Below are 20,811 nucleotides of genomic sequence, written 5' to 3' on the forward strand. Positions count from 1 at the left end.
AAATTTATATTGTTAATTTAAATTTGTATATAATTTTTTTAATTAGAAATAATTTCGATCGCGGGAGATGGAGCTGTGTCAGCATTTCCGGAAGTCCTTTTTGGCCTGGGCCTGGCTAAAATATTTTCGCCGTCCTCTGCAGTATTTGTGTATATTTCCCAAAATAAGGCGATAGTAAAACAAATTTTTTACTTATTCATAAATTGATAGAATTTTAAGCCAGAGCTTTGTTAGGCCGTTAATCGAATTTAATTCATTAATACGGAGTCAGTGTATAAATTTTTTTTTTTTAATTTTGCGGCCTGACGTGGCTGAACTTTTTGTGTTATTCAAAATGAAATGTCGATGCATTGTTTCACGCCACCCCCTCCCCCTCCTTCTAATGTTTTGTGGCTGTGACTTTTGCGCTAGAAACAGTGCCGTCTTAAGGCATGGGCCCACCCGGGCCTCAAGAGAAAAGGGGGCCTCACAAAATGGGATCTGGTTGAGATTTTTGAAAATTTGTCTGGTAGGGCCTCAGAAAAATCATTTGGCCCGGGAGCCCACGATGATCTTAAGACGGCCCTGCCTAGAAATTCGGTTTCATTGATGCAGACATTTTAAAGGGCAGCAAAATTCTGAAGTTTGTCCCGTGTGCGATCACGTGATTAGAGTTCGTTCAGTCAACGTGGTATTTGTCGATGACGAGGTCGATGTCACGTTATATTCTCGCGAGAAAGACCGGTCGGTACGTCTTTTTTTTTTTCCGTTTTTTATAAAGTAGGTTGGTTGCTTATGCAAGAAGCCACCACACTGTTTCTTTTTAGGTGAAAGGAGGTCTGAGTAATAATGCACGAGCATATTGCTTCGGTGGCCCGTTCGTTCCTCAGTATGTGGGTCAAGTCCGATCTGTGATCCCTTTCTCCACCATTTCGTTATTATTCTCTCCTTTTTTTTTGTTTTGGTGAGCGAGTTTGTTCTCGTTTTTTGCTGCTGTAAATCCTTCATGTAAATTTTTTTTTTTTTTTGTTTCTTTTACTGTCAGCGGAGGGAATTCCGAATTCAAGGCAGCTGGGTAATCCAAATTCTTGTTTGTACGTCTTTTCTGCAGCTGGCGGTGGTCATAGAAGACGAACGCTGCGCTGTGTAAATGCCTGAATAAATTATTTTGAGGGATTAGAAAGAATCAAAAGTTTTAGTAAAGACTCTGTTGGACTTAATACGAAATTTGCATAAAATAACTAGTTTTTTTATAAATTTTATTTAGCGTTATTCTGGTGTTAACCAGCCTAGTTTGAAAGTATAAGTGAATGTTTGAAAAAATTACAAATTTAAACGATCGAGGCCTTAATTTAAAGATTGCACATGGCCATAAAATACCATCAAAATGCATGTAATACGTATTTCATACTCACTTTAACTGTTTCGTAAAACATTTGTTCAATTTTTTTTTTTCAAAAATGCTGTATGAGTTTCATTGAACAAATACGCATACGGACAAGGCCTTTCTGGATTAAAGTTTTTCGCCCGGTCCCCAGCAAGAACGTGAGAAATAGATTTTTACCGATAAGTTTTCAGTGCAAAAAAATTCAAAAATATATGCAAACTCTGATCCTCGAGTCTATACCCGTGTTTTTTTACCCTTTTGCGCACGGCTTCTCAACCACATTTTTTTTAGTTCCAACGTCTTGACTGGGACACCCATATTGGGGAGGAAGCCCCTCTCTACTTATAAATGTACTCGGAAATTAATTCCAGATGTAGCTATATAAAAAAATAGAAAAGGTCAGTCTCTGACCCCCAGGGCTAGATTCCTATTGGCTTCCTTCTTGTGGGAAATCCTACTAGTTATTTTGAATAGTCTAAAGTAGGGTCTTGCATGTTGATTAGTTCCATCGCCTCTCTTATCTGAAGAAAAATATATATTGTCAGTGCTGTCCTTGCTAAGGTAAGCCTTCTACCACCTTCTGGTCCGTTTCAGTGCACCCCGAAGGGTGTGATATCGTCATCTTCATAAAATACCTAAAGGTAGATGCACTTTTCCAAACCATATTTTCACTTATCTGCTTTATTTGTTCGCATATGTCTTGTTTACAGCTTTGCCGCCGTGATTTTCACCCATGTCATCCATCCCCTAGGATTATTGCAGGGCCCTGAGTTTTAGAAACACTGCTCTATGCCACAGCCTTGTCAGTCTTTCACTTGCAAAATCAATCAAGACCAAGGGTCTGTCCAGGCGTTCTTTTAAATTGGGACCTGTTTTGTAAAAAGGGGTCATTAATTTTGTGGAAAGCGAAATTTAGTCCATCGTCTATCAAATTATTGTCCGGGGAAGAGAAGTGTTCCACTGCAAGTGATCAGTAAAAATGTAATTGCCAATCGAATGAAAATTGTTTCTCATTGTATATAACTAATATAAATGGTATTCATAATGGGTTAGAATAATGCATTAATCCCATGTAATGTTAATTAGTGATCCGTTGAACTTGTTTCAGAAGTTTTACTGGCCCTTCGCTTTATCAGGGCCGGCACGGAGTGGTGGGGGAAGAACCCGTTATAAAATTATAGAATTTTAAAGTTGTACGGGTGGCAAAAATCCTAGTTACGGTCCTGGCTTCAGAAGGATTGAGGAAACACTCGTCTGGACCAGTGATGGGCAAACATTTTTAGGAGCGGGTCGCAAAACGAGAGGAAAAACATTGTTGGACCGGACATATTTAGACATTTATTGATTCGTAATTGGAATTTTACGCTCAGAAGCAGTTTAATCCGAAAATTTTTTTTATGACGAGTAATTTCTCTTCACTCCCAAATTTTGAGGGGTATTTTTAGAAAATAAGGGGCAATTTTTTTATGATGAAAAATAATTGTAAATTGGAACTGAAACACCATGAAAACCATATGAAACACCACGACATTTGTAGCCTATATAAAATTCATGAGACATAAATGAAAACATACGTCAAAACTCTCAAACTTTGAAAATATTTAATCAAAACACACATATATTAAATATCGATTTGATACAAATGGCGAACGCTGCTCAGAAGTGAAGCGCCGCTAATTCGTCGGCGGGCCGAATAGAACCTTTATCTGGCCGTAGTTTGCCCATCACTGGTCTAGACAATTTCGCACAATGGAAACAATAAATTTATTGCTCCATAATCATCAAAAAATTATGGGACCTGAAATGTTGTGATGGGGTTTGTTTTTTAGATCCAGAATTTTGTGGAGTCCCAATGATCCTAAATTTCTGCTGGATAGCTTCGATGAGTACGCAAAATTTTTTTCTTACCGGGTCGCATTAGTAACGAACCTTACATTGATACGAGTAGGAGAGAGCTTAAGCGTCCCTTGATTGGTTGTAATGAGTGAAGAAGAAAAATCAAACGTCATTTTTTTGGTTGGAAGAGTTCTTGGCGAAGTTTGAGACGGAGGTAGAATGTCCATATATTTTTTCCCCTGTTATTTTGCCCATCGCCCTCTTTATTTTCACGCAAGGTCACAGGCACTTCCTTTTACTTTTTTTTTATGTTAGTTAAAATTTTGTCATTTCATTTATTAATTAATTAAAAAAAAAAGCTCCTGTTGACCAAATTAAAAGACCGTCTCAAACTTTTGTATTGCTGTATTCATCATTCATTACGACCAATCACGAGAAACTAAATTTCTTCCTTACTCGTACGAATGTAAAGTTTGTCAATATGCTGATGGGTCACAAAAGAGCAGTAAGATGCTGAAGTTCATATCCCCGTGATAAGTCTCATTTGTGGGTTTCAGTTCGCGTTCCCAGATATTCTCGCACAGTGTTGACCGTGTATTTATCACCTCGAGGAGATGGTACATGTGCACTTGAGAAAGAGTATTTCCTCACACAACATTATCTTCATTTCTTTTCCGACTGAGTCGACCTGATTTTCCTTTGCTCAGCTGACACACTTTTTTTTTTCTACTTGTTCCGGACGCTTTGGCCTTTTTGGTTGCAGCGCGGAAGAAAGAAAGATGATTACGACGACGACCATTTTTTCTTTTCTCTGGACGGGACTTGAAGACTTATTCGCAATGTTGTTGGTCGGTATATGATACAATGCTAACTCTCTCCTCACAAGTCGACCCTTTTCAATAATGCGTTGGCTTCCTTTCTCTCCAATTGACATTGTCCTAAATACCTCGACATAGGTCTAATTTTCAATCTTTTTTTTTTTTTCATCCCTCTCTGGCTGCCTTGATGCCCATCTTTTTTCTTTTATAACGTGCTTCCTCTCTTTTATAAGAGAGAGAGAGAGAGAGAGTCGGTTCCTGTTTCTCTTCAAGATCATCGACTTGTCTTTTAATGAAGTAAGGACTTTTCAGAACGTCGTTCTCATGACCAGATCCGGTTCTCATTTTACAGCAGATTTCTCGCCAACACTCCTCCGATCGTATCTGTTGATCTCTGTGTATGTGACTGTTTTGTCAAAAGGATCGTCCGTGTTGCTATTGTACAATTGAATTGAAACCCTGTGGTGACCGATATTTTTTAATTATCCAATTCGACGAAGATTATTTTGTGACAGTTTTTTTTGTTTTTCTTTTCGTATCTGAACAACAAAGGACTTTAAAATAGAATTTTTTGTAATTGTCGATATTTTTTGCAAGGTCTAATGCGGTTATAATGACCGTGAAATTGTGTCGTGGTTGAGGAATAATTAAAAGTATTTTCGGATTTTATGTTGAAGTGTATCTACCTCGCGATAATTCACACAATATCATCTACCAGTAATACCGAAATCAACGCAGATTATACCAGCAGATTATACTGCAGTGGGGGGGGGGGCCTGGTTCGAGCCTCTGGGCAAACATTTCATGGGTTCCTCTATAGGCAATTTATATTATTAAAAAAACAAATAAGAATTGTTTAGGGCACTTGTGGCTGGAGCCCTGGTGGTCCACCCCTTGTTGGGGAGGGGGCACGTTTAGGGCAGAGGTTCCTAAACTTTTGTGTTTCATGGTGCCAATAAAATTAAAGTCACGGTCAAAAATATTCAGTACCTAGCAATGTAAAAAAAATGGTTTAACCATTTTTTCATCCAAAATAACCGAGGTTTGAAGTCTTTCTAAGGGTCGCCAAAGGGTCCGTGAGCCCCTGCTTTAGGAGAATGTACTTCGCATTCGGCAGGCAAAATTGATCGCTCGTGAACACTCCAGTGCTCACTGAAATAAATACCTAAGAGCTCTTGATGATTAGGTCTTATTTCGTTTAAATGATGATTGTCTTATTCTCCTTTGCCAATTGTTGTCAAATATTTATTAACTATATTTAAAGTGCCCAAAATTTTTCCTTCAACAACTCAATATTTATCCAGGACATGTCCTTCAAACCGGGATGTCTGGTCACGGGATCCAGAGCTTTGAAGAATTCTGCCGGTGTTCCTCAGTCAATCCCGTTTCACGGGCAAATAATTGAGTTTTATTTTTAGGGCTTGAATAAAAAACTATCTTTTCTAAGGTCATCCACCCCCTCCCCCCTCCCTTACGGCCGAATTTTGTTTTTTGTCCCGCTGGTGTGCGCTAAAGAGGGGTTTCATTCAACTATGGATGAAATCTGTGCTATGATCCATCGACAGTCTTACGCAAAAGTGTTGAGAATGTGTCGCTATTTAATAGAAGTCAAATTTCGTTGACGTTAAAGGCAAAAATTAGTGGAACCGAAATTCATCGGAGGTGTCGTTATAACCGAGTTTGGCTATGCACTTGGATAATATGTTTTCCTGCGATTATATTTCGTACTTTTCTTTAGTAACGAGGGTAAAAAAAGGGAGAATGCATTTTTTTCCCCCTCAAGAATTCCCCCCCCCCCATAACTTCCGATTCCGGTTAGCTTTATTATTATTATCAACTCCGCATAGTACGTTCGCACGTGTAGCATTATAATAATGCACGCAAAGAACCATTTTTCTCGTTTCGAGAGGGCGGTTTTTACACGAGCTCGTCGACACCGTATAGCAGGAAAAGGTTACGACGATGGGAGAATGTGTACCTTACTTATATTATTATACCTTCTATATACAATCTCTTTCCCCTTTTACTTTTGTTATTCTCATATTTACGTATGTATAGGAAGGTAGGGATTTCTCTCTCCTTTTCTTCCGATGCCAATGACACTGAGTCCCCGGATGAAGAATGCAAGGAAAAGAAGCTAAGGTCGGGATTATTACACTGTAAAAATTTGATAGGAGTTATTTCTGAACAGAACTAGGGGGGGGGGGGGACCATTGCATTTACATTCGCTCGAATGTAATTCATACACTTATTGGTTTCATTGTTCATTTTCGAGTTCTTTTATAAAACTTTTATAGCGTAATCCCGGCCCAAGAAAGATGAAAATATTTTCTACGTTTCAAAATTTTTTTGGTGAAATCGATGGAAATTGAGTATTTATGGAGAAAAGTTTTTAATGCAGTGGAATGTGTGCTAGGTGCGTGTATGTGGATGGAATAGTTTTGGATACAAAACAGTTGTGAATAGTGAGTAAATTGAGCAGTAAGTAGTGAACCAGTGAGTACAGGTCTCCAGAAGTCAACGTTATATATTTTACCATAAATTTACTAGAAAATAAATTTATAAATGCTGCTGCTCAAAGTCCTGGGGCTGTGAAGCCTGGACAGAGGAAAGGGCCCTGTATGAGTGCTTCTCTATAGATTAATAAAAATTGTAACTATTGTGGTTTGTAAAATGCCAAATGGAAGCATAAAATAAAATTTTAGACTAGGTCTATGGCCCTGGTACAGTATTTTGCGACCTGTTGCAGTTGCGACCCCGCACCTGTTCTAGTCTGTCTCAATGTATAGTTATTACCTCGTTTGTAGTAAATTGTGGATTTTCTTTTTTCTCCGGCACTGATAACTCAATCATTTCGGGGCCTGTAAATTCACATTTTATGCCGAGAAACATTTCACTGCAGGCGTGTAACTAGGCTGGGGCAACTGCGGCCCCTACCAAATGGGAGACCCACGAAAAATGTACTTATTTTTGCATGATAACGCTTTCAAGTAGTGCCCCCCCCCCCCCCCCCCCCACTACTTGAAAAGTACCTTGTACCAGGGCAAGAAAGTCTGCCCTGGTACTTCGAGTAGGCGCGCCACGGCCCTGTTTCGCTGGTCACTTTTCCAGCTTTCAGTGCTGAATACTACAGCTATCACATGCAGCATTGAATGATGGAGATAATTAATTTCAGTTTAAGGCACTTTTTGCGGTGTATTAAAAGGGTCGGTTTCCAGATGAATGGGAGGTGTGGGGGGTTGGCGGTTTTGGTGAGGTTTCACTGAATTTTGTTTTTCACTCCCCACATGTTTGAAGGGAAAACGTGCTCTCGTCTCTCACGAGTACGTGTAAATAGATTCGAACGAAGACGGGGAGAGGAAATTCAAAGGCGCATCTAAAAATAATGTGGACATTGAGAATTCTTCTCCTTTATGTCTTGTTCACGTGCCACGATTTCAACAATAGGGTTTTAGAACCACCGGTCGGTCGAGGAACGATGATGATGACAACGGCGACAAAGGAATGCTTTTCTTCGATGGCGAATTGCCAATCTCGAGCTGTGAAAATGAAGAGGGGGGGAAAAAGGCTTAACTCATTTTAAAAGCCGTGATTTCCATCTAATTGCTGTTACAGCGATTATGATGAATTACACACGATGGTTTTTCCCCCCCCCCCCTTATTTTTGTAAAAGGAATACCGATGACGATTATTATTATTGTTGTTGTTACGAGCAAAATCCACTTAAAATGCTGCTCCAGTCGAAAATCAGCAGAGATATGTCATCATTCATCTGGGCATGGTTTTGTTTGTGGCCTTCCAAAGTATTCTCATGGTTGATGTATTAGCTATTTCTGTTCTCAAAAAAAAAAAAAAGCCCAATGTCAACATTTGATGACTGAAAATTTCACTTTCGACCGTAGATGGACGTCCTTCAGTGTTTTGCTGGGAATGCGCTGTAAGTTTGCGTATCTCCCATCCTAGACCGGGATCTTCGGCGGGTTTCCAGATTTTTTTTCTTCGTGGGCCTACTATAGTGAATTTACAGAGGGAGAAAAATTTAGATGAATCGCTTCGGCCCTAGGGCTAAAGCCCTGTCAGCTCACTTTTTTTGAGAGAGGCCATGATGTATCCTCCTAAAACGTGAAATTTCACCCTAGAAATAACTAAATGGTTTGAGTTCCACTGACAAAATGCTCAAGACGCTTGCTATCGCTAGAGGAATGTCCAGGCAGCTTTCTTACCGCTTAGCAAGTATAAGTTTGCCTACCTCTATAAATATACAAGAGCCTACTCTAGAAATTAACAAGAGGCTTGCATACGCCTAGAACTACTTAGGAGGCTTGCGTTTTGCTGTATATTGTCATAATTTGGTTGACCACATGACATGATCCGTATTTGACGGGGCATTCGAGTTTTTTCCAGTTAAGCTTACTTGAATTTGTTATCTTCACAAAGTTATAGATAAGGATCATATTTGCCATGTTTTTCATGAAATCGGATTTGCTGTGGGTCTTTCTCCGCCAAGGCCAATTTTTTTTTTAGCAATTATGGGCGATTTTGCTAACAGTCAGTTTTTCTTGGCTGTATTTTTCCAGTATTTTTGAATCACAATTTCTACCTTTTTTCATGAAGTATGGCCTACCCCTACCATAATCGTAACTAATATTTCATACCACTTAAATCTTTTAATAATATTTTGCCCACCCCTGCATAACCACGTACACCGTTTCGGATGCGCGTAACACAGGTTGGGTACCACTTGGTTTTAACACATTCTCCCTAATTTGGAAAAACAACTCGACTCTATATTTCGGATGCAAAAGGCGAAAAGCATCGCATGTTATCATTCAAAGTTCAAGGGAGTGATTAGGTTGTTTGTGGTCGGTTGAAAAATAAAACCTCACGAAGCAGGTGCAAATTTCAATAAACACTTAATTTGATGATCGGTCCGTCTCGTGTCTGAATCCCCCCCCCCCCCCCCCATTCTGTAGTACTATTCAGATACGCTTTTCTTATTATCGACGACTTTTTTAGACGAACCGCTTCTTTTTTAGACCGTCTGGTAGACTCTCATTGCACGATAAGCATTTCCGAAGGGTGGGGGGAGAAAAAGTGGCCCGAGAGACTAGATAGGGATTCCGTGTGTAATAATAATGTTAGTGGGGAAAAAAAAGAGTGAATTGCTGGTGCCACATCTCTCTCTCTATCAGTAAAAGAAGCTATAATATGTACGTAAAAGAAGAGAAAGGGCATACGCAGAATGTCACTGTGTTGTTGAGGTGACGTCTGGCGAAATGAAACGGGCAGCTGCAGTGGAAAAAGATCAAGAAAGCAGCTGCTCGTGCCTCCTTGTTATATACTCGACATTTTTCTTTTTTCTGTCGTGCGCGTGTTCTGGTTATGCGGTATGTAAATATAGTGAGCGGGTGTTTGTTCTTGTCGAGAGATATAGGGAGATATTTATGCCTTTTTGCGAAATTCGGTGGCTACTAGAGAGAGAAATGTTTCGCAATACGTAATTTTCCATGTGCCCTTTTCTGCGATGACTTTCGCCACGATTTTGTTTCGACCTTATTTGGAGAGTTAGTGACTATTTTCAGTTACGATTTCAAAATGGTCTGAAAATATTTACATTGGGGCCCCATTTATAGCGGATAGACAATATTAAAGTTCCCGATTAATATGATAATTTCAACGACTTTTCCCCGCTTAATAGAATATTGCGCTTCACGCGTCGACTGATAATACTTCTACTATGCGCATAATGTTTTTATTGAATGAGACATTTGGAATTAATGGGAAATATGTTTCTCAAAGTTACGCTGAGCTCCAAGTATTTTTTCAAATTGTCTTCAATACTTACACTTGATTGTTTCATTTTTGTTCTCTGTCGAGCCAATAGAGGGCGCTAACTTTCCTAATGAAAAGTAAAAATCTTACTGTGATCATTGTACAGTAAATACCTATAATTTTCATTTCATTTTTTATATCTGATTTATTCGACAAGCTTTTTTAATATTGATTCTTCATCGGTTTTTGATATACAAACTATATTAAGGTAGCAAAATGGCAATTGAATTGTTCCCCGCTTGATCGGATATTCTGTGCTGGAATCGTTGACATCCGATTAAGCTGGGTCAACTGTATAATGTGCGATCCGAAAATATAATTTTTAATAGTAATTTCATTCCTTTCGGAAATTTTGTAAAAAAAAAAAAGAGGGGAGTATTTTTAAGAAAAACAGAAAAATAACTATTAAAAAAACCCCCAAAAATTAAAGTAGTATTTTCACTCAACAAAATACGGAGATGTAAAATTGGATTTTGATGTGCGTATTGGCGAACGCTGCTATTCTGTATGCTGTCCTTTGTATTTTGATACGTGCTGGGAACTGGAACTACAGTGAGGATCCCTATTTTGTTGACACCGGAGGGACAAAAAAAAAATTCGTCCATGAAAATGAGTTGACCGAAAAAAGAGGATTTCTAATTGAAGTCTTTGAAATAATTATTATTCGGTCATCAAAGAGGGGTGACCATTAAGAGTGGTTCCTACTGTATTAGTATATTCAATAACAGATCTGAGGGTTTCTGTACAAATGGTTTTCGATATGATGCTTGTTCAAATCCCTGCCATTCGTAGGTCGTAGGATGCTTGTGTTAACAGAAAATGTGTGGCAGGTGTGCATACTCATGGAAATGTGCTCGAAGATAGTGTACCCCTAGTAATGCGTAGGAAGCTCGCATCTCTTGAAATGCCTAGTAAGCTTTAATATCCGTTGAAATACTCAAGATGCTTGTAGTCGTTGAAATACTCAAGATGCTTGTAGTCGTTGAAATACTCAAGATGCTTGTAGTCGTTGAAATACTCAAGATGCTTGTAGTCGTTGAAATGTCAGAGGCGTGCGTATCCCTAAAAACGTGAGGAATACTGCTTGCATTCTTGTGCATTGTACCATTGTTTCAAGGGTGTAGCCAGGGGGGGGGGGGGAACTTGGGGGTGTGGTCCCCCCCCCCGAAATGTGAGAAAATGACCGAAAAAAGGGAAAAAGATGGCCAAATCCATTGTTCTGTCACTTTGGTCCCCCCCCCCCCGAAATGAAAGTGGTCCCCCCCCCCGAACGAAATTTCTGGCTACGCCCCTGCATTGTTTTATGGTTTTATTACTTTACTCGTTTTTTTTCCTCATTGCTGATCATTTTACATGCATCTCTGTATGGCTTGTTACTTATTATCAGGGAATACGCGTACCACAAATAGGGAAAATCACTGCTTCAGATGACCCCAAAGCTAAACATCACGTGAATGCAGGCTTGGAGAATGAACAGGGAAAATGATGGCTAATTATTCTGTGATTTACAAAATGACTGCGAAGTATCTGCTTCACTGTTGCTGTAAATGCTGCTGTCGTAGCTGTCACTGTGTCAGTGGCTTCTGGCGAATTCTTGAAATCCTAATCAAGCGTCAATTGTCTCCTCCCCCCCCCCCCCCATCGGCAAAAAGTTGTGAAATATTTTTTCCCCCTTTCTTCCTTTGAATAAACATTGTGGTATTTTACGTGAAATTTCAAAACATTCTGACCAGATGTTCTTGTTTCAGTGAAATTGGAATTTTGATTATCACATTGTGCATTATTTTGGATGTTATTGGGAGTGTATATTATTCAGTGAAGTGGTGAGAAGTTATTCGATTTTCTTTGTATGTGTTTATGCCATTTACGTAATTGAAATTGATCGTTTTTATCTTCTCTTTCTCAGATCAAAATGAGAGAATCTGCTGCAAGAGGAAATCGGGTACCAAATCCGAGACAGACGACGAGGATGGTGACGACGACGACGATGGTCCGACTCAGCCGAAGAGGTCTTGCGTGGAATCTGAAACCGAGTCCGAATGCACTTTCCATCAAGAGGAGTCCGACAGTTGCGACCTTCCGTCTCCTCCCCAATCGACGACGACGACGACCATCTGCGACCATCACCAGCAGCAAACACCACATCAGCAACAGAACAACATGCAGGACGAGTCCGTGGGCACCGCCGACGAAGACGACGAGCTGTACCTGCTGCCTCGGCGACGGGTGCCGCAGATGTGGAACTCGCGCCAGAAATGGAAGGACGAGCGCAAGAAGGTGTTGAAGATGTCGGTCGGCAAACTGACCGAGATCGAAGACCCCGAGCTGTGGCTTCTGAGATCGGTCCTCATCAACAACACCATCAAGAGGCTGCACCATGACATCCGCAACGAGAGGCAGGCCAAGATCAAGCATCGGCAACAGAAGATCGACTTCTACAACAGCGAGAAATACGAACCCCTCTCGTCCTCGTCGCTCCAGCACCACCGTCTCCATGGGCACCCGTCACCCTTCGACGAGTCCTCGGGTCACTCGGAAGATCGGCTGCATGGTGATGATGACATGCAGCAGCAGCAGACACCCACCAAGCTGCCTTCCGATCCCTACGACGATACCTCCTGCGACGAGATATTCGGTATCAGCGAAGACTTCCTCAGGGTCACCATACCGGACAGGAGGGTGTCCAGCCCGATCCCGATGAACTCGAACGTTCAGGAGCCGTCGGACATCTCCGACGTAGTCAAACAAGAGGAATACATCAAAAACACTTCAACGACCGATCTACCCATGGACGTGGACGCTTCTCCCGAGACCTCATCGGCGTCTGTGTCCTCCTGCTCTCGCGAGCGCAGGTCCCCGTCGACGGACTATTCAGTTTCCTCCCCTGCTGACCATCGTCACCACGACACGGTCATAAATGACCAGAGGACAGTGGTGACGACGACGGCGGCCGTCACCCCTCACCTAAACAGCCATCAACATCAAATCCCCGAAACGGGTGACGCTCTCAACAGTACGAGCGGCACCACCGTGCCGGCGTCATCGTCCTTACAACACAACGGCATCGGACATCAACGGCACGTCAGTGGTGGTGGCGGCGGCGGCGGCGGTAGTCAGTGCGCCACGCAGTACAGAACTAATTCGCCAGTGGTGGACAGTGACGTCAGCAGCAGCAACGTGGCGACGGATAGCAGTGGCGTCAGCAGCAGCGCATTCCCGCCTCGCGTCCCAATCTTGGACTCAGTTGTTTATCACAGCCTTCTGGCGTCCCTAGAATCATCCTGAGCATCAATCACCCAAACCTAAGTTTTTGTTTTAGTTTTTTTCCCTCCCCTATTTCAAATTTATTTTTTTTTCCCTTTTTCATAAAAAAAAATGGGGAATTTTTCTCATGTTATCATCATTCCCATCAGCAATTTGAAAAATAAAATCCCATATCGAAGGGCGTACAAAATGGCGCCTCTGATCTCATTCATAATCACCACTCATTTAACTGGAATCAACAAAATACGTATAATTCCCCAAAAAGAAAATCCAGACTTTTCAATTAATTTATTGAATTTATTTATTTTAAATTAACAATTATTTGCCATCAATGAAAAAATCATATCAATATGATATTTATACGTATTTTTTTTTTATACGCATCATATAGATCAGGCGCCATTTTGGAACGCCATTTTAATTGGAATATCAATTAATTATAATGGACTTGTTTTTGTTTTTTTTGATAATCTCATGCATAATTAAAAATTGTAAAAAAAAAAAATAATAATTGTAAATACATTGAAAAAAATACTGTTTATATTTGCCTTCCTTTAGATTTAGTATCGGAGATAATTGAAAAAAATTATAATAATTATTATTATTATTGCTCTATGATGGTTAATTAGCGGAATATCAAGTAGATGATTGCGTTTTTTTTTCTGTATATATGGAAAAAACCATGGGTTTTTTTTTAATGATTATCTTTTTTTCATGAAAAAAATTAGAAAAAAAAAATTGGCGTGAATGGTTTATTATAATTATTATGTATTATAATCTATTATTATATATATTTGTGTCTTATATATATATATTTTTCAAATGTTAGTGAATGCTAAAGGATTCGGGTGCAAATTGTTTTTTTTTTTTTTTTTTGCAATTATTTACTTGATTATTTGATTTTTCGGTCTTTCCTATGCTTTTGTTGTTTTTTTGTTGTTGGGTGGTTTTTAGGGGGTTCCTTGGATGTCTTCGGAGTTTTTGTTTGTTTGTTTGCCCGTTTCGGATCAGTCACGTGACTTCGAATATCATTATTGCATCATCCGGGATACTACTAGCAGATCATAGAGATAGAAGGCCTCCGCACGCTGCTCGTGACGTCAGCAAGTAGTCCATTTTCCCTCAGAATATTCGGAGGGGGGGGGGGGAAATTCCGCTGCTCGTGCGAGTATCGTCGTTGTGCGGAAAAGAAATGATTGGGTTTAGAATTGGCGATTTCTATGCCCCACATCCAATCACCATGGGGTATATGTGAGCCAACCAGGAAGATTCTACGCCAAAATAAGAAATTAAATAGGATGCTGCCTTTCAAAATGTGGCAAACTTGCTAGGGCAGTCTTAATGACGTTACTGATGAACTTGGCAACCCGTGCGCAGGTCTTCTATCTCTAGGAGGTTCTAATCCTACCCGTTCACCAATCAGTCGTTATCTGTGTGCGTGTTCAAGAATGCTTAAAGGCCCGTAAATTCGTCCTACAGTAATCAACATAGCAACATTAACCAGGGCTTGGCGAATCGGAGAAAAATTTCAGCCTCCAACCAATTATCTTAGGAGTCAAGAATGAGTTTAATTTCAAGAAAAACTATCCTGAAAAAACGTGTTTTCGACTTTTCCGATACTATATCCTTTTCCTATGTCGAAAGGCACTGTCGGGAAATTTTGTTTTATTTCATAGACTCCAATTTAGCAATCACATACAGGAAATTTTAGGCACCAATACTGATGTTATAGTCCCCATGGTGATCTGGCGCTTGGAATTTGTCAAGCCCTGCCATTGACTGCTCTAGAGGAGAGGATCATGGCACCCGCACAGACATCTAGCAACAAGGCCTCCAGGTGGGAATCTTTGGCGGGCTCCCATGCCATATTTTCACGGGCCCTTCTATAGTGAATTTAGTGTGTGAAAACAATGGTAAGAATTGGGAGAGGCATGGAGAGGAATGTAACACTTCTTAGTTTGGTCTGAAACTAAGACCCATGGCGAGCCAGTAAGAATTCCTTTCCTGTCCATAGTCAAGGACTAAAGCAGGGCTCATGTACTGCAGAGGAAATGAAGGATGAGTAGATGATACACCTCCGCAACTCATTACATAGGATCCGTTTGAACTATCCTTGCTTAGGTGCAATTTCTAGGTAACTTGGATTCCATTATGAGGCGACGGAGACATTGGTTGACCTCGGATGGCGGGAAGTCCTTTCTACGACTTCGATCAAGATCCATTGGGATCCTTGGGGAGATTTCAGGGGTCCGTAAACATTTATGAGAAAACAACTCATTGTTTCTACATTCCTATTTACAAAAATGTTATGTGAAGGGGCCCGTAGCCTTCGTGTTATTTGGTAAGGGGGCACGTGGACTTAATCTTATTGGTACAGAGAAACATTGGAACACAAAAGGTTAAGAACCCCTGATCTAGACGGTGCCCAGTATCCGAACAATTCTGACCATGCCCGCACATCTGCCAACAAGGCCCCTAGGCCGGGATCTTTGGCGGGCCCGCAGATAGCCCCCACCTTTGTGGGAGCCATGACTCGGACCCTAGTCGCCCGCTTCTAACGCTCGCTCCGCCCGGGGCCTCCAAGCCAAAGTCGGGCTATGCATGATGTCTAACAAACAATCCAAGGACTTATCTAAAAAAGTAGGCTTCTAAAAGGGATTGTTGATCGGGTATAATCCGGATGATGTAATATTATATAATACTTAAGTTATTTTGCAATTATTTTCCAAAAAATCAATAGGAAAAAATGAATTTTTTTTTTTACACATCTAGGGCAAAATATACAAAACAATGATGACCAAATACGAATGTAATTATTATCTTCGTAACAATATTGGATATATGGCATTATATCATAAAAACGAGTATAGAAGAAAGTGGCATTATAGTTATGTGTAATTCAGTATGCAATGTTATGATGATTGAACAAAAAAAAAAAAAATTATATAATTGATAGGAAAGTAATATTTAAAAAAAAAAAATTATATATATGAGAACTTACGTATTTTTCCTCTCTCATTCGTATTATACCTCTCTAGTCCATTAATGAGTATAAGATATTGAGAAAAAAAAAAAATGTACGAGAGTGAATTTTTATTTTATGCCAAAGGGTGCCCCAAAAAATATCGGGATTTTTGTCATTTTTTTTTGGAAAAAATATGGAACGTATAGGAAAACAAAAATGCGGCATTTTTTAGCATCGTGCCAGTATTCACAAGAACAACATGTCGGGTAATTAATACACAGCGAAAAAGAAACCTCTCAATAGGGCCAATTTCCCCCCCCCCCCCCACCTCTTTCAAGGGGCCACCTCTCCGAACTTTTCCACGGGGTTGAGGTTGACCCTCTTAGGGAGGTTTACTCTACTCGTACAACGTTATTGTAGATTGATTGTTCTATCATACAAAACATTGCACTGGTGTGGAATAATAAATACATATATGAAATTATTTTTGTACTTTCAATGTAATTAATATTATATTGAAATAACCTCGATTGTACTTGGAAATATTTAAAAAAAAAATGGCAGCGGTTTTCCATGATTATGCCGTTGCTTTTTTTTTTTTTTTCTGTGGATAAGCTGGAATATGCACAAAATATTACCTACAATGTATATACTAAATGAATTAATATTATCAAGAGCCCCGTCGTATTATTCATTTAATATTGATTAATAGTGTCTTAATTTATTATGAATCAAATTTTGGGATATATTGAAGTAGATCAAAATATATTAATAAAAATCGAAGGCTTTTCGATTTCTCCGAAAAAATTCTCTATAATGGTAGAATAAATTATAGTATGAATGATTTTAAATCTAATATAAATGAGATATGCGCATGTGCTTCGCATAATTTGTGGGGTTTTTTTCCAGTATTTATGTTATCGATGAAAAAATTTTAATCAATTATTTGAATATTGTTATGTAATATTATAAAAAGTCTGTGTTATTAATATATCAGCAAAGGAATTCTAAAGGATTATATGGGCAACAAAAAAATTTATCAATTATAAATTGAAAATTCAAATTTATTAATTTGGTTAAATTTCTTAATTTATCGATTTATTTAAAAAATTTAAATTTATTAAAAACAATTTTTTTTTCAAAAAATTTAATTTAATAATTTAGTCAATTTTTTCAATTTATAAATGTAATAATTCAGTTAAATTGATTTCTAATTTATAAATCGAGTTAATTTTTAATTTATGAATCGAAATAATTTTTAATTTATGAATCGAAATAATTTATAAATTTAATTAATTAATTTACAAACTAATTTATTCTTAATTTATAAATTTAATTTTTTAATTTATATATTGAATTAATTTTTAAATTATAAAAAAAAAATCTTTTAAATATTAAAAATCATCTTAATTTTAGAGAATTTTCTCATTATTCAAACTTAACGGGAATTAAACATGATCTAAAAAAATTTATCAATTTTGAAATAACCATACGAATTATTAATTATTATTCCTTATCAATCGACACCCATCTATAACATACATAAAAATTCACGAATACCCATAAATATTATCCGCACAATAACGACAATCTCAATCGATCCCATCAATTATCAAACGATAATTCTCAACTACCTTCATTTGAATACATTAATTTGCATAAATGTCATTACATTTAATCATCTCCGTTGAAATTATCAAGACTTTATTTTAGAAGAAAATTGCAAAAATCATACGCGGATGAGACCCATATGCAATTATTATATAAATAAATTACCATATACCTCGAAATTACAATAGCCATAGATAATTTTTAAATAATTTGAATGTTCAAAGTAATAACTGAATAATAAATATTAGCTAAATGAAATTTCACACATTGATATTGTAGTCATATTGGAAAACTATCTAATATAGAGTGAATTTTTCACGCAATATATCAAATTTTTTAAATTAAAAATAATCACACGGGGTAATAAACGCTGTGATAGCTGTTGATGGAAACGCACTTGTTTTTATCACAACGTTATATACATATTAATTTTCGTGTGTATTAATTTTTTTTAAATTACAATTTAAAATTTATGGGTGAAAAGAAATCAAGTGCTAGGACCAATTTATTATCGATTATAAAAACAAAGAAATACGATTACGTTAATGTGAATTTTTACAAAACAATGTACAAGAATAATTTTTTTTTTTGTCAAAAAATGATAATTATTGATATTATGTACGTATTATGTATTACACATCGAAGTTTTTCTGATTGAAACGAGTTTGTAAAACAACCTGAAGAAAATCGTATCGAACGACGAGAAGCCTTTGTTGCCAAACGAAGTATTGCCACCATTTATTATATGTATACAAATATGTATATCCTTATGTTGTATGTTAGGCTGTAATAATATATATATAAAATATATATATTAAAAACAATTTGATTGCAAATTTTGAGTGATTTTTTTCCCTTTTTTTTGTCTGTTTTAAGGATAATGCTACGTTTTATGGTTTCAATATTTAGGGGCAACTATTTATGATAATTACGAGTATAGTATGACTGTTTTTCAACGTGGATGGTCCCCTTGCATACTCTGGAGGACATGACAGGTGTCTGAGGGGCCCATAGAGAGCCACGAAAAAAATTCAGATATGAAGAAATAAAGTTTCAAAATCAGGGGTCTTTTCAACCTTTCAGGCACGGCGGGCCAACCTCGCATGAAGCCCGCTGGGATACCAACTCATATAATTTAATGACATCCTAATTGAAGACAATTACCGAGACACACCGAGTTAAATAGGAAAAAAAAAATAATTAAAGACTTATTCTGAAATTTTTTCTAATTCTGAAAACTTTGTGATTGATTACTGGTTAAACTTATTATTTCTGAGATTAATTTTAATCACTATATAAATGATTCTGTAATTGTTTCAGTAATTCTGAAATAGTTTTACTTAATATATCTTGAAATAATTTCTTTCAATGATTATGTAACTATTATTTTATTGATTGTGAAATAATTTCTACCAGAAATTACGAAATTATTTCATTGATTTATATAATTTTTTTTTCACTGATTCTGAAATTATTTTTTCAAAAATTATTTCTATCAGTAATTCTGAATTTTCATCAGTTTTGGAATTATTTCTTTCAATAAGGCCAGGATTATAAAAATTTGATAAAAGATCTTTTAAAAACCCCCAATAAGCCTAATGGTTACATTCGCTTGAATGTAACAAATGCACTTATTGGTTGTATTTCACAAGTTTGATAAAAGATCTTTTATAAAACTCGAAAATTCAACCAATAAGCGCATCGGTTGCATTCGAGCAAATGCAACCGGTGATCTTATTGATTGAATTTTTAAAGTTTTATCAGAGCTTCTACAAAACTTTTATAGCGTAATCCTGGCCTCTTTCAATAGTTCTAGAATTAATGGGTTTCTTTAATGTTTTCGGCCATTTTTTTTAAACGATCGGTGGACCGCGAGAAAAAAAATCTCTAAGAAGAGATTAAAATCACATTTATATAACTCTTAATTTCTATTAAGAGTTAAATGTGACACACGGGCGTTCCACTAAGAGTAAAATAGGTGAAAAATGTGACTTCTTTTTAGTCAGAATTCAGGAGAATTGCCTATAATACCAATGCCCATCCTAATACATGGGCTCATCTGGGGAGGGGGTTCCACAGGGCCGTCTTGATTAGATCTGGTATAGTTCACGCGAGTAAGCATGTTAATATATTAGCTGTTACTTCCAGGTTAGTACGTGGGCTCTTGACCATCACTTTGTGGGATTGTAAGGGTGCCACAATGTTGAAATGGCCCAGCTAGAGGGAAATTACTAACACTCAGAGGTCTAATGATCGACCCATAGACTAAAGATATAAATTATATAGGATATTATTCTTACTCTGTGGATCGACCTTACATTTCTTTCGTTCACTATAGATTTACTCAGAAAATCAATAAGTAGAAAGGGTCTTGCTCATGAATGAAAGGAATAAAAAGGGTTCGGGGGCCAAAAAAGCAGGTTAAAACACTGAATTATGGGACTAATGATAGTAATAATTTTCTGTGCATGGTCGAATAGCAATAATTACAGAAATGAAACAAGTTTTATTAAATGAAGGACTTTCCGTGAGATTGAGTATGGCTTATTAGGTATTAAATGGTCTTAACGAGCATTAACTAAATGCAAATGCATGAAATGCCGTCGTGTGAAATACCTTGTCTAATCTCATTTCCGTCATTAAACATAATTTTCTGAAAAACCATCTACTAGTGTTGGAACTTTAAGGTCCAACGCAATTTTGAATGGTTATAAACTGCTCAAAACAATTACGGGAAATGTAGTTTTAATTTAATTGTGGATTTTTAAACATTTTAATTGATAAAATATTGACAAAGAACATCGTTAGATATTCGCAAAGCGTTGTCACAAGAGTTACTCATCAACTAAATTTTAATAATACATATCCGCTATCTGCTTTGAGCGGTATAACAGAGAATCGTCAGAAAGTTTCATGTGGTTTGCGTAGTTGCGGAAGTTCTTATAATAGCTTAGCTATATACAAACTCTACTTGTATATGTTACGGTAAGACTAGTAACACATTGGTTCTACCAAGGAGAGTTGGTAAAAGCCCGAAATACGCTTGCTAACGTTTTCATTTCGGACTTTTACCCAGTCAAAGCCAGTTTTTAATGGTTAACCATTATGAACTTATTAGT

At 37.7% G+C, this 20,811-nt stretch overlaps 1 protein-coding gene across 1 annotated transcript in view; it reads left to right on the plus strand.

The window, feature by feature from the left end:
• Nucleotides 1-13,833, plus strand: part of LOC149078743 (uncharacterized) — a 37,304-nt gene extending 23,471 nt beyond the window's left edge. Inside the window, exon 2 of the mRNA XM_089240845.1 lies at nt 11,759-13,833. Within this exon, the coding sequence (XP_089096971.1) occupies nt 11,759-13,137 (1,379 nt within the window). The 3' untranslated portion in view covers nt 13,138-13,833. The remainder of the gene's footprint in view (nt 1-11,758) is intronic.
• The last annotated feature ends 6,978 nt before the right edge of the window (nt 13,834-20,811 follow it).

Source organism: Pholcus phalangioides, unplaced genomic scaffold, assembly GCF_987345545.1.
Source record: "Pholcus phalangioides strain wild (caught in Gottingen) unplaced genomic scaffold, Ppha-v1.0 ptg000013l_1, whole genome shotgun sequence".
Classification (NCBI taxonomy): Eukaryota; Metazoa; Arthropoda; class Arachnida; order Araneae; family Pholcidae; genus Pholcus; species Pholcus phalangioides.